A 14,284-nucleotide genomic window follows, 5' to 3' on the forward strand; every position below is an offset into this window, starting at 1 on the left:
CTAATGTAATATATACATTAGAGTAGAGTTGTCAAAAAGTACCGACTTCGGTACCAGTTGGTACTGAAATTTAAAAAATGTGACGCTTTGAGCGCTGTTGAGCGGAATCGTAAACACCTCTGATTGCCTATTGTGCTCACGCGCTCATCGGAAATGTCTGTGATTGGCTACAATAATCAGCGCTTCAAAAACATGTTGTAAATATACATCAATGACGCTCTTCACCGAGCGCTTACAAAGATACAGACGGGAGCATTTGAAAGCAGGCGTCTATCAGCAGAGCGGTCCGCTAATAGACGCCTGCTTGTGCTTTCAAACACTCCCGCTCCCATTTTTTTAAAACACTTCCAAACACTTACTATTCTGCCTTCACTAGTGTGCATTAACTAGCTTTACAGATAGCTAACAGTTTCCAATAAAGAACCAGAAGCTTCTTGCTGTTTTGTGGTGTTTTACTGAAAGGACTGTAAAACTGTAACATACAAAAACAAAGAAGAGCATATTACAATCTCAATATGATGAATATACAATGCAAAACTAAATAAGTAGTCTAGAAATAACTAAAACCTTCAAATCACGATCGCATAGCAAGCAAATAACACAATGCTAATTTACATAGAAAATGCCATAGAGAAACTAACGCTACTAGCGTCACATATTTCCTTACAAATTACGAATAGAAAACATGCTAAAATGACTAAATAGGATATCAAAAGGAAGCTAAGATCTCTATGAAACAAATACTTACAGACAGATATTCGTCAGAGACCAAAATGATAGTTTATAAACTTTAACACTCCGGAGTTTGACTTGCAGTGAGAATGTTATGAGAACGACTGAGCAACGGAAACTCTGCGTGGACAAAACACAAGAGACTCAAAACTTAAATACCTCTTCTCACAAGGGGGCAGTACACTCCCCGCCTGGAATACTACTATAACACTATTAACCCTTAACTAATAACACAATTTCCGAAACAGGTCTTGAGTACACCTTAGCAGTACCTTCTTTAACTATGCGTACATCTACTTTACGTACTCTTTTATCTCGACCAGGATAAGTGTCCACAATAAGCCCAGTAGGCCATTCGTTTCTTTTGACCTGAGAGTCCTTTAGGAGGACAACGTCACCAATGGCTAAGTTTGGTTGATTTGCTTGCCATTTTCTTCTTGGTTGAAGGGTTGCAAGATACTCTTCTCTCCATCGTTTCCAGAACGAGTTAGCCAGACTCTGCACCTGTTTCCACTGCTTCCGGTACAAGTCTTTTGGATCGAAGTCTCCAGGAGGAATAGAAACGGGACAGATTTTCTGAGTGAGAAGAGCCCTCGGAGTCAACAAATCAGGTTGTTGAGGATCAGATAACACAGGTACTAATGGACGACCATTCATTATGGCTGTTACCTCTGCCATGAGCGTCACAAGTACTTCATGAGTCAGATTTGGAGAATGAACCTTCAGCATCATAGCATCAAAGATACGTCGAGCCACTCCGATCATTCTTTCCCACACCCCTCCCATGTGAGAAGAGTGAGGTGGGTTAAACTTCCAAGTGCATGCCTCCTTTTTGAGGTAGGATTGAAGCTCTGGGTCTTCTGAACTTATCTGAAGCTCCCTACACGCTCCAACGAAGTTCGTTCCACAATCTGAACGGAAAAGTTTGGTGGGTCCTCTTATGGCCAGGAACCTTCTGAGCGCATTTATGAAACTTGAAGTAGAGAGAGACTCAACTACCTCGATGTGAACTCCTCGTGTGACTAAACAGGTGAACATTACTGCCCAGCGTTTGTTTTCTACCACTCCACCTCTTGTACGGCGGATGCAGATGTTCCACGGTCCAAACACGTCTACTCCGACATGCGTGAAAGGAGGAGATTGGAAGAGACGATCAGCTGGAATGTCTGCCATTTTTTGTTGTTGTACATTTCCTCTTAACCGGCGGCAGGTTGTGCATTTGTTGAGAGGATTTGTAACCAACCTTTTTCCTCCAAGGATCCACAGTCCAGCAGACCTAATGGCTCCTTCAGTGATGTGTCTGCCTTGGTGCACAATCTGTTCGTGGTAGAACTGAACCAGCAAAGCAGCAATGTGATGCTTCTTTGGAATCACGATAGGCTGGCTTTGTTCTTGAGTTATTTCAGCAGAAGTCACACGTCCTCCTACTCGCACCAGTCCTTCTTCGTCCAAAAACACATTGAGATTCTTCAGTGGACTGTGTTTTAGTATGTCCTCACCTTTGTTCAGAGTTCTCAATTCTTTTTCAAAGGTCTCACCTTGAACAGTTCGTACAATGACTAACTTTGCTTGAGTTAGAGCGTCCATCTTTGCTTCATTTGAATCAGTAGCTTTTGAGATAGATCTGGCCTTTTCAATGAGCTTGGCGATAGCTTGAGTGAGGCGTTTCCAACTGGAGAATCGCTCAAACCTGTGTGACCCGAGCGAATTTGCCACGGTTGTAGTTGCAAATGTAGAGACTTGTGGGCGGACTTCAATGTCTGTGGCAGGTTCAACAAGTTGAAAGTCGTTCGATTGCACAGGACACTCTCCATCACTTTCCCTCAAGAAGTCGGGACCAGTGAACCAATTGGTAGAACTCAGCAAGGAAGCTGGCACATGCCGTGTTCCATGATCGGCAGAATTGATTTCCGTGCTCACTAAGTGCCACTGACTGGGTTCGGATGACTTTCTGATGCGAGCAACACGGTTGGCTACGTAGACATAGAACCTTCGGCTGCTGTTATTGATATAGCCTAAGACTACTCGGCTGTCAGTGTAGTATTTCACTTTGTGAATTTCAATGTCAAGTTCATTTAGCAACATGTTTGCCAGCTCCACCGCCAGAACTGAAGCGCATAACTCCAAGCGAGGTACTGTGTGGACTTGTCTAGGAGCCAATTTGGACTTGCCCATGCAGAAGCCTACGTGGACGTGACCTTTGGTGTCTATGACTCGAAGGTACGCAACTGCTGAAATAGCTGATGTAGAAGCATCTGCAAAGACACACAACTCTCTTTGACAGGTAGATTGCAGTGACGTGTTCACATACTGTCTAGGAATTTGAAGTTTCTCAAGGTCTACAAGTGAATCTTTCCAAGATTTCCATTGTGCCTCTTTTTCTGCTGGCAATTGAGTGTCCCAGTCACAGTTCTCTGAGCACAATTCTCTGATGAGAGCTTTGCCTTGCATGATGATGGGGGCAGCAAACCCAAGAGGATCGTACAAGCTGTTAACAGCAGAAAGGATGCCTCTTCTTGTGAATGGCTTGTCTTCTCTTGATACGAGGAAGGTGAAACAGTCATTTTGCAAGTCCCAGTTAAGCCCTAAACTTCTCTGCAAGGGCAGGGGCTCTGCGCCAAGGTCAAGATTTTTCAATTCTTTTGCACGTTCCTCAGATGGAAATGCTTCCATTACGTCTGTGCTATTGGAGGCTATTTTGTGCAAACGAATGTTAGAGTCCGCCAGCATTTCTTTGGCGCTTTTCAGAGTTTGAATGGCGCTAATGTCTGAAGGAAAAGAAGCCAGTCCGTCATCGACGTAAAAGTTTTTAAGAACAAACTGTTTGGCCTCGTCACTGTACTCATCTTGTGTGGCCAGCGCCGCCCTCCTGAGACCATATATAGCTATGGCAGGAGACGGGCTATTTCCAAACACGTGTACAGTCATCCTGTACTCTCTGATTGCCTCTGTAGGATCGTTGCCTTCGTACCACAGGAAACGCACAAAGTCGCGATGGTCCTCGCGAATGACAAAACAGTAGAACATTTGCTGTATGTCTGCAGTGATTGCCACAGGTTCTTTTCGGAAGCGCAAGAGAACCCCAATAAGTGTGTTGTTCATGTCTGGACCACTCAACAAAACATTGTTCAAAGACGTGTCTTTGTAAGTTGCATTAGAATCAAACACTACCCGTATCTGATCAGGTTTGCGTGGATGGTATACACCAAAAAACGGTAGGTACCAACACTCTTGGTCTTTGGTGGATGGCAGGACGGGTTCTGCATGTCCTGACTCAAACATTTTCTCCATAAAGTTCAAGAAATGTTCTTTCATTTGGGGCTTTTTGTCAAGCACTCGACGCAGTGAGTTGAGACGTTGGACTGCTTGGTCTCGATTGTTGGGTAATCTGTGCCTGTTCGGTTTGAAGGGCAGTGGCGCCACCCAGCTGTTGGACTCGTCCATGAACATTTGTTCATCCATGATCTCCAAGAAGAGTTCATCCTCCACTGACATGGCAGGTTTGTCATCATGTGGGGTTCTCATGAACAATTTGTTGGTGAGACAGTCGTTTCCGTCTATGTCCATCAAGCTGGACATGTTCCCAGCGTTAAATGGGCCGTCAGAGCTCAGAACCTTTTCTTTAACGTGGAATGAATTGGTGCAAGAGTCCAACAGAGATGTACGTCCGTTGTTCAACACTGATGTGCGGTAAACACTAACTTTGCTAGGCACATGAGCACCCCCAAGGCACACATCACCTATTATGACCCAGCCCAGGTCGAGGCGCTGGGCGTACGGAGCATCGTGGGGGCCGTTGTAATGTTCTCTGACCTTGTGCACTCTTGGTATGTCCCGACCGAGGAGGACCAGTATTGAAGCATTAGGGTCCAAATCAGGAATCTTGGCTGCCAAATGCTTGAGGTGAGTGTGGTGTCTTGCAGCCTCCGGTGTCGGGATCTCAGATCGATCATCTGGGAGCATGTTGCACTCGATTAATGTGGGCAGCCGGACGCTAGTGTTGCCGTCAAGAGACTCCAGTATGAACCCGTCAGCTTGGCGTGCCCTTGTCTCTCCTACGCCTGAACAGGTCTTCAGAGTGTAAATTTTGGTGCCTGTGTTAACGTTAAAGATCTCAAAGAATTCTGTCTTTGCCAAAGACCTATTGCTTTGCTCGTCTAACACAACATAGGCTTTCACTGCCTTTTCCTTGTGCCCAGCAGGATAAATGTTTACAAGACAGATTTTGGAGCATGAGCGTGAGCTGATACCTTTTCCACATACCTCTGTACATTTGGACACATTGGCGCGCATAGGACTTTCTGCTTGCTCCCCGCCATGCACGTTAGGAGCTTCAGAGCCTGGAGTTTCCGTTTTCCAGGGTGCTGGTCCAGGGTGCAGTGCGGTGACGTGTTGGTCACTTTTGCACTCATTGCAATGTACACTTGAGTCGCAATCTTTTGCCATGTGGTTGACGGAGGAACAGCACTTGTAACAAATGGCCAATTCTTTCAGAATGACTTTCCTCTGATCCAAAGTCTTTGCTCTGAAACCACGACACTTGCGAAGGGAGTGTGGTTTGTTGTGGAGCGGGCACAGTTTATCCGGGTCAACCACCTTTTGGTCAGAGGATTCACGATTGCCTTTTGGAGCAAGTATTTCAGTTTTTCGAACAGATACTGCAGTTTTGAAATTGGGCTTGTTCATTCTTTCAGGCCTATAAACACTTGGACCACCAGTAGAAAGCAAGGGAGTAAAGCTTGGGTCATTTAAAGTTTTAGCTTTGTCACACACAAACTTCACGAAAACAGGAAATGGCGGGTATGAAGCATGGTGTTGCTCTTTATAGTAGGATGCTGTGGTGATCCATTTTTCTTGGAGGTGAAATGGGATTTTCTGAACAATGGGTGTGATGCCCCGGGACGTGTCTAGGTAACTCAGGCCATGCAGGAGTCCATCTACCCGGGCAGCATCAAGCTCTGAGATGAGATCACCTAGCTCCCTTAACTTGCAGTTTTCTCTGTTTGCGATTTTGGGAAAATCTTCCAACTTTTTCAGGAGAGCATTCTCTATCTAGTCTTTGCCATACCATTTTGACACCAGCTGTGGCATCGTAGGTGTGCACAGCCCTTAATCGTTTCGCTTGCTCTGATGATTTGGGGCCTAACCACTTGCAGAGGAGATCTAACTCCTCTCTTGGGGATAAAGAGAGACCTACAGTAGCGTTCAAAAAGGATGCCTTCCAAGCCCAATAATTTTCAGGCTTATCATCAAACGTCAGGAGCCCTGAGCTGACCAACTCTCTGCGCATCAAATATTTGGCTAAGTCCGATGTGGCTGGGAAATTGGACTCGTTTGCACTGGCTACAGGGCATGGTGACGACAGCCTAGGCTGAAAAGGGACTGACTGGTTCATAAAACGTGGCTGAAATCTGTGGTCGGTAGTAACTGGGGTAGGATACTGTGAGTGAGATGTGAAAAAGGCATTTTTGAACGAGCTTTGGGCATAAGAACGATTTGTTCCACTGGCGATGCAATACTGTGAGGAATGCGCCACTGGTAGCTCTTGAAACCCATATTCACTGATCTCGCTGTTTGGTATGTTATGCTCTTCATCTTTATGTTGCTCAATATCACCACTGTATTTTACTCGCTGAGCTGCTGGAAGCGTCAGTGTGGTAGCTTGAGGGGAATCAGAGCGGTTATTAGTCGGTGGAGGTGGAGCTGGTATGGGCTCAACTACGCTGTCGCTGTTTTCTGGAAACCAGGGGCCTCACTTATAAACGTTGCGTACGCACAAAAGAAGGCGTACGCCGCTCTCTACGCAATAATTGGTATTTATAAAAAGCAAACTTGACGGTAAAATGTGCGGTCCTTCACGCAAGCTCTGACCCAGGCGTACGCACAAAAACGGGTGAACTGAGAAATGGCGACACCGTCGGCAGATGGAAGAAACACGTGAAAGTGTGTGAAACTGTAGACCGTTGTGTAAAATAAATGGCAATACTGCCTCTCATAAATCATAAATAACTTCACAAAGCAAGTCTTACAATTAACAGCCTACACGAACACCCATTTGATCGATCTGCAACAGAAATGCAAATTAACACATATTTGCAAAAAGAAAAGTGAAATATGTTCTGCAATAATATTGGCATGTTATACAATTCATCCTCATAAATAAGATGGTAAACAGAACGAAATAATGTACAAAACTGATATTCTCGCCAATGTGTCCGTCAGGCGGAGCAGATATAGATGCAATTAGATAGATAGATAATTAGGGAGATAGATAGATAGATAGATAGATAGATAGATAGATAGATAGATAGATAGATAGATAGATAGATAGATAGATAGATAGATAGATAGATAGATAGATAGATAGATAGATAGATGTATTATTTGTCCACTGGGGAAAGTTGTTTTCATAGTAAAAATGACTTCATCAGCTACGGAATCATGGTATTCATGCATATGCCTTTAGTTTGTTTTATTTTTGATAAAATAACGTATGACGTAGACCTATGTCTTAACCATTCAGAAAGCTCCAAGAAATTACATTTGCGCTGAACTATTTCCCATTTCCAAGTAGATTATAACCGACATCTGTAGCTTGTCATTTCTTTTTTATTTCGGCCACAGTCCGAGGTTGTGAGGCTACAGCATTTACGGCGTCTGCAACCTTTTGCCACTCAAGTGCCTTTTTGGCATTAGTAGCCTATATGCCCACACTGTGCCCTCCAAACAACATTTTTCTCCTCTTTTCCACCTCGCCAACGATAACTTCTACTTCACATTGAGTGAAGTTACGTTTTTTTGATTTCCTCTCTATGTTTGCCATGATTTTGCAATCGATGAATATTAACTTATGGGCGTTTCACGGACTATTTATGGGCAACTATGGGCGTGACATGAAGCCGCAAAAGCTGCGCTACATTTAGAATTGATTATGATTTATTAAGGGAAAAATGCGTAGGATGTGCGTGCGCACGGTTTTATAAATCCGAATATTTCTGTGCGTACGCACGTCCTATGTTTCATCCGTACGCCACTTCTGACGCAAATCCTGCGCAAAGTTTTATAAATGAGGCCCCAGGATTCTCCACCTTCATCCTCGGCGGCCGCTTCCAGGACCTCTGCTTCGGCGTTGGCAGCAGCAGCTGCACTCTGTAGACGCAGTTTGAGGAGGTCAGCGCTGAGCTCTGCTTTCTTTTTTGTAGCCTCAGCCTCGATGTGGGCCTTTTCTTTTATCACCTCTGCTTCTCTTTCAGCGTATGATGCCTGTGCTTGAGCGGCTGCTGCTTTAGCGCGTGCTCTAGCAGCCAAAACGCTTGCATTAGACCACTGACTGACGCGTGACCGCTGACTGGCGCGTGACCGCTGACTGGCACGTGAGGTGTTGGAACAGTTCGATCTCGTTTCCCACAGGTCACCAACGTTGCTGACTGAACTTTGGCGATCAGGGACAGCAGTGTTGTCTTCCGTGTCGACTTTTGGCTGACTTTCCATGCTGTCTTTTTACTATTCTGCATTCACTAGTGTGCATGAAATCTAGCTTTACAGATAGCTAACAGTTTCCAATAAAGAACCAGAAGCTTCTTGCTGTTTTGTGGTGTTTTACTGAAAGGACTGTAAAACTGTAACATACAAAAACAAAGAAGAGCATATAACAATCTCAATATGATGAATATACAATGCAAAACTAAATAAGTAGTCTAGAAATAACTAAAACCTTCAAATCACGATCGCATAGCAAGCAAATAACACAATGCTAATTTACATAGAAAATGCCATAGAGAAACTAACGCTACTAGCGTCACATATTTCCTTACAAATTACGAATAGAAAACATGCTAAAATGACTAAATAGGATATCAAAAGGAAGCTAAGATCTCTATGAAACAAATACCTCTTTTATCACCTCTGCTTCTCTTTCAGCGTATGATGCCTGTGCTTGATCGGCTGCTGCTTTAGCGCGTGCTCTAGCAGCCAAAACGCTTGCATTAGACCACTGACTGACCACTAAAGACCACTAAACAGACAGATATTCGTCAGAGACCAAAATGATAGTTTATAAACTTTAACACTCCGGAGTTTGACTTGCAGTGAGAATGTTATGAGAACGACTGAGCTACGGAAACTCTGCGTGGACAAAACACAAGAGACTCAAAACTTAAATACCTCTTCTCACAAGGGGGCAGTACACTTACGTGTGCTCAAAAACGCTCCTGTGCGTTGATCGTTGTAGCCAATTACAGACAAATCCGATGAGCGTGTGAACACAATGGCCAATCAGAGGTGTTTACGATTCCGCTCAACAGCGCTCAAAACGTCACAATCAAAAAATTTCCGAACCGACTTGGTACCGAAGTCTGTACTTTTTGGCAACTCTAAATTAGAGAGAATCTTTACTGTGATACCCAACAATGTATAAAAAAAACCTGAAAAAAACCTAGGTAGTAAGTGTTGTACTGGGATACACAGGCCTGGGGACATTATGGAAATTTAAACATTCAAAAACATTTACAAAGACATTTACAGCTTAGAAAATCAGGCAGCCAGGGTTATGAGGGTTTTCTGACCCAGAACAATATTTTTCTTACTTTTGCTCTTGTGAAAAAAAATGGGGCTCTCATGACACAAAGTAATTATATGAAACATATGTTCCCTTTCGAGGGAACTCGCGATGCGTCGATGACGCTTTGGGAACGCCTCCAGCGTGAATGCGTCTGAAACATCTATGTCAACTAGTACAATGGAAAGAATGAGCGTCACAGGCGGGTGAAGTCATGACCAGGAAGAGATAAAGCGCATCCGGTGCAAACCGGCATTAGCTTCTGTTGCCTCAGCAAGTGATCTGTGTCAATCTGTCTGTTATATTTACTGTTGTCTGTCTGATATATATATATATATATATATATATATATAAACACTATGGCGAAACAATTGCACAATCTCTGTGTTTCTCGCTGCTTGCGTTATTAAACAAGTGGGGACACACACAAGCTTTGTGTGATGTGTTTGGGAGTGGAGCATGCGGTATCAGCCTTCGGTTCGGAGGCCCGCCCGTGGGTTCTTCCGCCCGGGGAGAGAGACCAATGCTTCAGTGCTTTACCTCCGAGAAGGTAGATGTGCTGGGCATTGAAAGTGACACAATCATGGGGGAAGGGGATTCGCCATCTCTTTCCCCAGCATATGAGGAGCTGGTGGATATGATTACTAGGGCTGTAGATAAATTAAATATTGAATGGCCAGCAGAGAAAAGGGGCTTCCTTCCCTCTATGGTTTCACCCCCACCTGGAAACCAAGATACCTGTTGGAGTCCACAATCTCAATATCCACCCCCTGAATATTTACGGTTCCTGTAAATATTCAGGGGGTGGATATTGAGATTGTGGACTCCAACAGGTATCTTGGTTTCCAGGTTAATAATAAACTGGATTGTACAGACACTGTTAACGCCCTTTATAAGAAGGGCCAGAAGAGGCTATTCCTGCTCAGGAGACTAAGGTCCTTTGGAGTGCAGGGTTCACTCCTGAGGACCTTTTATGACTCTGTAGTGGCGTCAGCCATCTTCTTTGGTGTGGTATGTTGGAGTAGCTGCATCACAACGGTAGACAGGATGAGGCTGAACAAACTGATTAAAAAGGCCAGTTCTGTCCTGGGTTGCTCACTTGAGCCAGTTGAGGTGGTGGGGGAGAGGAGGGTGAGAGCTAAGCTCTCATCCATGTTGGAGACCTCGTCCAACTCCCTTTATGGGATACTCACATCACTGAGAAGCTCTTTTTCTGGCAGATTGATACATCCACGCTGTGTGAAGGAAAGATTCAGAAGATCTTTTCCCGGTTCTGTCTCCCGGTTCAGGATCGTCCCTGAAGGCGTCGGCTTCTCTCACTAAACCATTAAAGAAATCTATTTCTAATCTAGTGGGAAAAGCAAATACGGCAGTGGGTCAAGCCGGAATGGATTTTGTCACCCCGTGACATTTTCATAAAGGTAGTATCCAGGTTAAAATTTCTAAGTTTAAGATAAAAGTACATACGTTGATGAGCCTTCTTGCAGACAGCATCTACCTGCGACTCAAAACACAACTTATTGTCAATGACTGTCCCCAGGTATTTGTAGTTCTCTACCTGATCCACAGCCTGGCTATTGATAAGAGCAGGAGGAAGAGACACAGGTCACCTGCCAAAGTTGATGTACACTTCTTAAGTTTTGTTTACATTAATGTTTAGAAAGGCAGTTCCACACCACTCAACAAAATCTGATAAAACAGGACCATGCTCACAGTCTTTCTGACTTAGAAGTGACAGAGTCGTCAGCAAACTTAACAACATGACGACCTGGATAGCTGCTCTGACAGTCATTAGTATATAGGACAAATAAAAGTGGCGACAGTACACAGCCCTGCGGAGATCCAGTTGATGACCAAAGAACATCCGATTGGATCCCATTGACCCTGACTCGCTGAGGCCGCTCTGTTAAGAAGTCCATCAGCCAACTGATCAAACCTGTGTCAATGTTGAAGTTTTGATTCAGTTTATCAGCTAAGTCATGAGGCTGAATACAGTTAAATGCAGAAGAAAAATCAACAAAAAGCAAACGGACTAGAGAACCTGCCCCTTCGAGATGTTTAAAAACCAAATTTAAAAGTGTTCCTGTGGCATCATCCACACCTCGACCTGGTCTATAAGCAAACTGTAAAGGATCCAGTCTGTCCTGCACATTGTCCATTATGGCAGACTTCACCAGTTTTTCAAACGATTTCATCACCAGAGAAAAGAGTGCTATAGGTCGGAAGTCATTCAGTAGCTTTGGGGCTTTAATTTTTGGGACTGGCACAATGATAGAGTCTTTCCAAAGACGAGGGACCCAGTGCAACTGCAGTGATAGTTGAAAGATGTATGTGAAGATGTCCGCCAACTGCACAGCACAGTTTTTAAGAAGTTGTCCTCCAATATGATCAGGACCAGGGCTTTTCCTCTCTTTGACTGATCTAAAAGCTTTAATGACAGCACATTTATCGATGTGAACATTAGGGGGAGTACAAGCATTATCCTTAAAAACAGACACCTCTTTACTAAAATTATGCTCATCATAACGATTAAAAAAAACATTAAATTCATTTGAAAGTTGTTTGTCATTTATCCCATTAAGTGAGACTACACTCTTCTTTGTTGGCATACCCATCATATTTTTCACACCTTCCTATGCAGGGCGTGCATCACCTGCACTCAATTATTTTTCACCTTTATCTTTGTAAGCGAACTTTGCGAGTTTAAGTTCTCTCTTAACTTGCTTTGAGAGCTCCCTGTATTGCTGCGTGTCTCCTTGATTAAAATAAATATTCCTCTGATTAATCAGTTTCTTGACTGATTTTGAGACCCACTGTTTATTATTAGCATAAAATAAACACGATTTCTTGGGGACAAACATATTTTCACAGAAAGAAATATAACTAGAAACCGTTTCTGTTAATTCATTTATATCTGTGCAGGAATTCTTAAAAACGTCCCAGTCGGTATCAGCAAAACATTCTTGTAGATCCTGCACCGATTCATCCGACCATACCGGCACCAGAGTTCGCTCAGGCTTGTTCCTCTTCAGGACAGTTTTGTATGTCGGAACAAGATAAACAACACTGTGGTCGGACGCACCAATGCTCCTTTAACTGTCCCAAAACAAAGATCAAGACACTTGGAATGCCGAGTCGGACAAGTGACATATTGAAAGAAGTGACCAAGCGCTTTCCCGGGTTTACAGTGGTTAAAATCTCCCATTAAAAAAATCGGCGCATCAACTGTTTGCTCGCGCTTGAAAACTCTGCACTTTTTTGGTCAGGATTTGTGTTGCGATGTCAGCGTAAGCCCTGGGATGAATATAAACCACAGTCACAAACAGTTGTGGAAATTCCCTCGGCAAATAGAATGGCCGTAGCGACACCGCTAAAAGCTCAATGTCTGGTGTACATAAGGACTCACGAATGATAACTGTACTGCACCAGCGTTTATTAATGTATAAACATAAACCTCCGCCCAGTGACTTACCGGTCACCGCGGGGTCTCTGTCAAGACGAAAGGGTGCTCTAAAGCCATCAATTTCCATATCTTCCTGGGAGACGTGCTCTTTAATGACTCGTTTCCACTGAGCGGTACGGTACGGTACGCAATTATTTGCGTTTCCACTGTCAAAAGTTGTGAATGGTACCAAAAAGCCGAACCGTACCGTACCACTTTTTGGGTACCCTTCCGTTGGGGTACCTAGCACAGTGGTACGGTACTAAAAGGAGGAGCTAGACTCACTGCAGAACGTTGATTGGTTGACAGAGTATCGTCACTTGCGCTTGCTACAAGGGCATTAGAAGCGCCATTTTTTAATATACAGTTGAAATATAATACTACTGTTATTGTGTCACGAAATGTAGTTTTAAGAGTTTTTCAGGCGAGAATGTAGTTTTTTAAAGCTGAAATCTGTGGTTTATTTATAGATTTATGATAATTTGACTGAGATCCATTCCAAGCAATCACCGGGCGATCGGCGCTCAAGTACCCCACCTGGAACAGTCTTTCCTCGGCTAGTCGTTCTGATGTTTGCCGCTGACTCTGACGTCTCTGTCTGTAGTGGTTAAACATGAGATATAATTCGTCTTGTATAGACCTAACAGGCGATCTTTGGTCTCGTGAATCTATAATTCGTTCCCTGGCCAATAGTTTTGGCAGAAGGCTAAGTGAAGTTTCATATATTTGAGCGCTGAATTTGTATATTTGACTGAATTGTTTGCTTTATGTTATTTAATAACATAACAGCGCTTTACTGTATAGCTTTTTGTACCTTTTACTTATACTTTTATAATGGCTATTATTGATAAAACTGAAATTTAACAAAAGAGATAGGGTTGAGTTTTATAATTTTTTATTTTATTACAAGACCATCTGTAATGTTGTTTATTGGAACATTTGTACCAATGCACATATTGCCTGGAATATGTTTAATATTTTTAAATTTAAACGAAAAGAGGCAGGGTTGTGTTTTATATTTAGTTTTGTTATAAATAGTATAATATATAGGCTACATACAGTACATGCAGTGAATATAATCAATAGGCTATGCGTTGCCTGAACCACATTTATGTGCTTATAATGTTAAAAATGTATTTAAATGAAATCGAAAAGAAGCAGAGTGGTGTTTTATAACATATTTCGTTTTATTGTTGCCTAAAATGTACATACAGAGATAACCGGAGTAGCAGAGCGAGCTGAGTGGCGCTTTCAAGAACGCGCTGTTCCATTAGCAGAATTACTGGACTCGGGAGTCTTTCTCCTGAGTCGGACTTTGCGTAGGCTACTTGGTATTGAGAAACGCTGAATGCCGGCGCTTGTTTCTAGTGACAAACATGCCGAGAAGCAATAACAAGATCTGCAGTATGTCATCCATTGTTGTATACTATGTCGCTTTCTTCGCGCGAAAATGACGTCGATCGCTTCTTTCCGGCAAACACCACGCCTATCAAGTAAGGGTACTGTTGGCGGTGGAAACGCCTAATGCCGGCGCTTGTTTCTAGTGACAAACA

General features: G+C 43.4%; 1 protein-coding gene across 1 annotated transcript; it reads right to left on the reverse strand.

Moving 5' to 3' along the window:
- Window positions 1-356: 356 nt before the first annotated feature.
- LOC130080328 (uncharacterized) lies at window positions 357-5,779 on the reverse strand. Its single transcript, XM_056245682.1, has 2 exons — window positions 749-5,779; window positions 357-472 (listed from the first exon to the last, which is right to left on the reverse strand). The coding sequence occupies exon 1, from the start codon at window positions 5,416-5,418 to the stop codon at window positions 946-948; it is 4,473 nt and encodes a 1,490-aa protein (XP_056101657.1). The 5' UTR covers window positions 5,419-5,779; the 3' UTR covers window positions 357-472; window positions 749-945.
- Window positions 5,780-14,284: the final 8,505 nt, after the last annotated feature.

The sequence above is a fragment of the Rhinichthys klamathensis genome, unplaced genomic scaffold (genome assembly GCF_029890125.1).
Source record: "Rhinichthys klamathensis goyatoka isolate OS25496 unplaced genomic scaffold, OSU_Roscu_1.1 h1tg000033l_1, whole genome shotgun sequence".
Classification (NCBI taxonomy): domain Eukaryota; kingdom Metazoa; phylum Chordata; class Actinopteri; order Cypriniformes; family Leuciscidae; genus Rhinichthys; species Rhinichthys klamathensis.

Excerpts from the sequence above, each read along its gene's own strand:
- LOC130080328 (XM_056245682.1), bottom strand. The coding sequence starts at position 5,418 with ATGAACAAGCCCAATTTCAAAACTGCAGTATCTGTTCGAAAAACTGAA.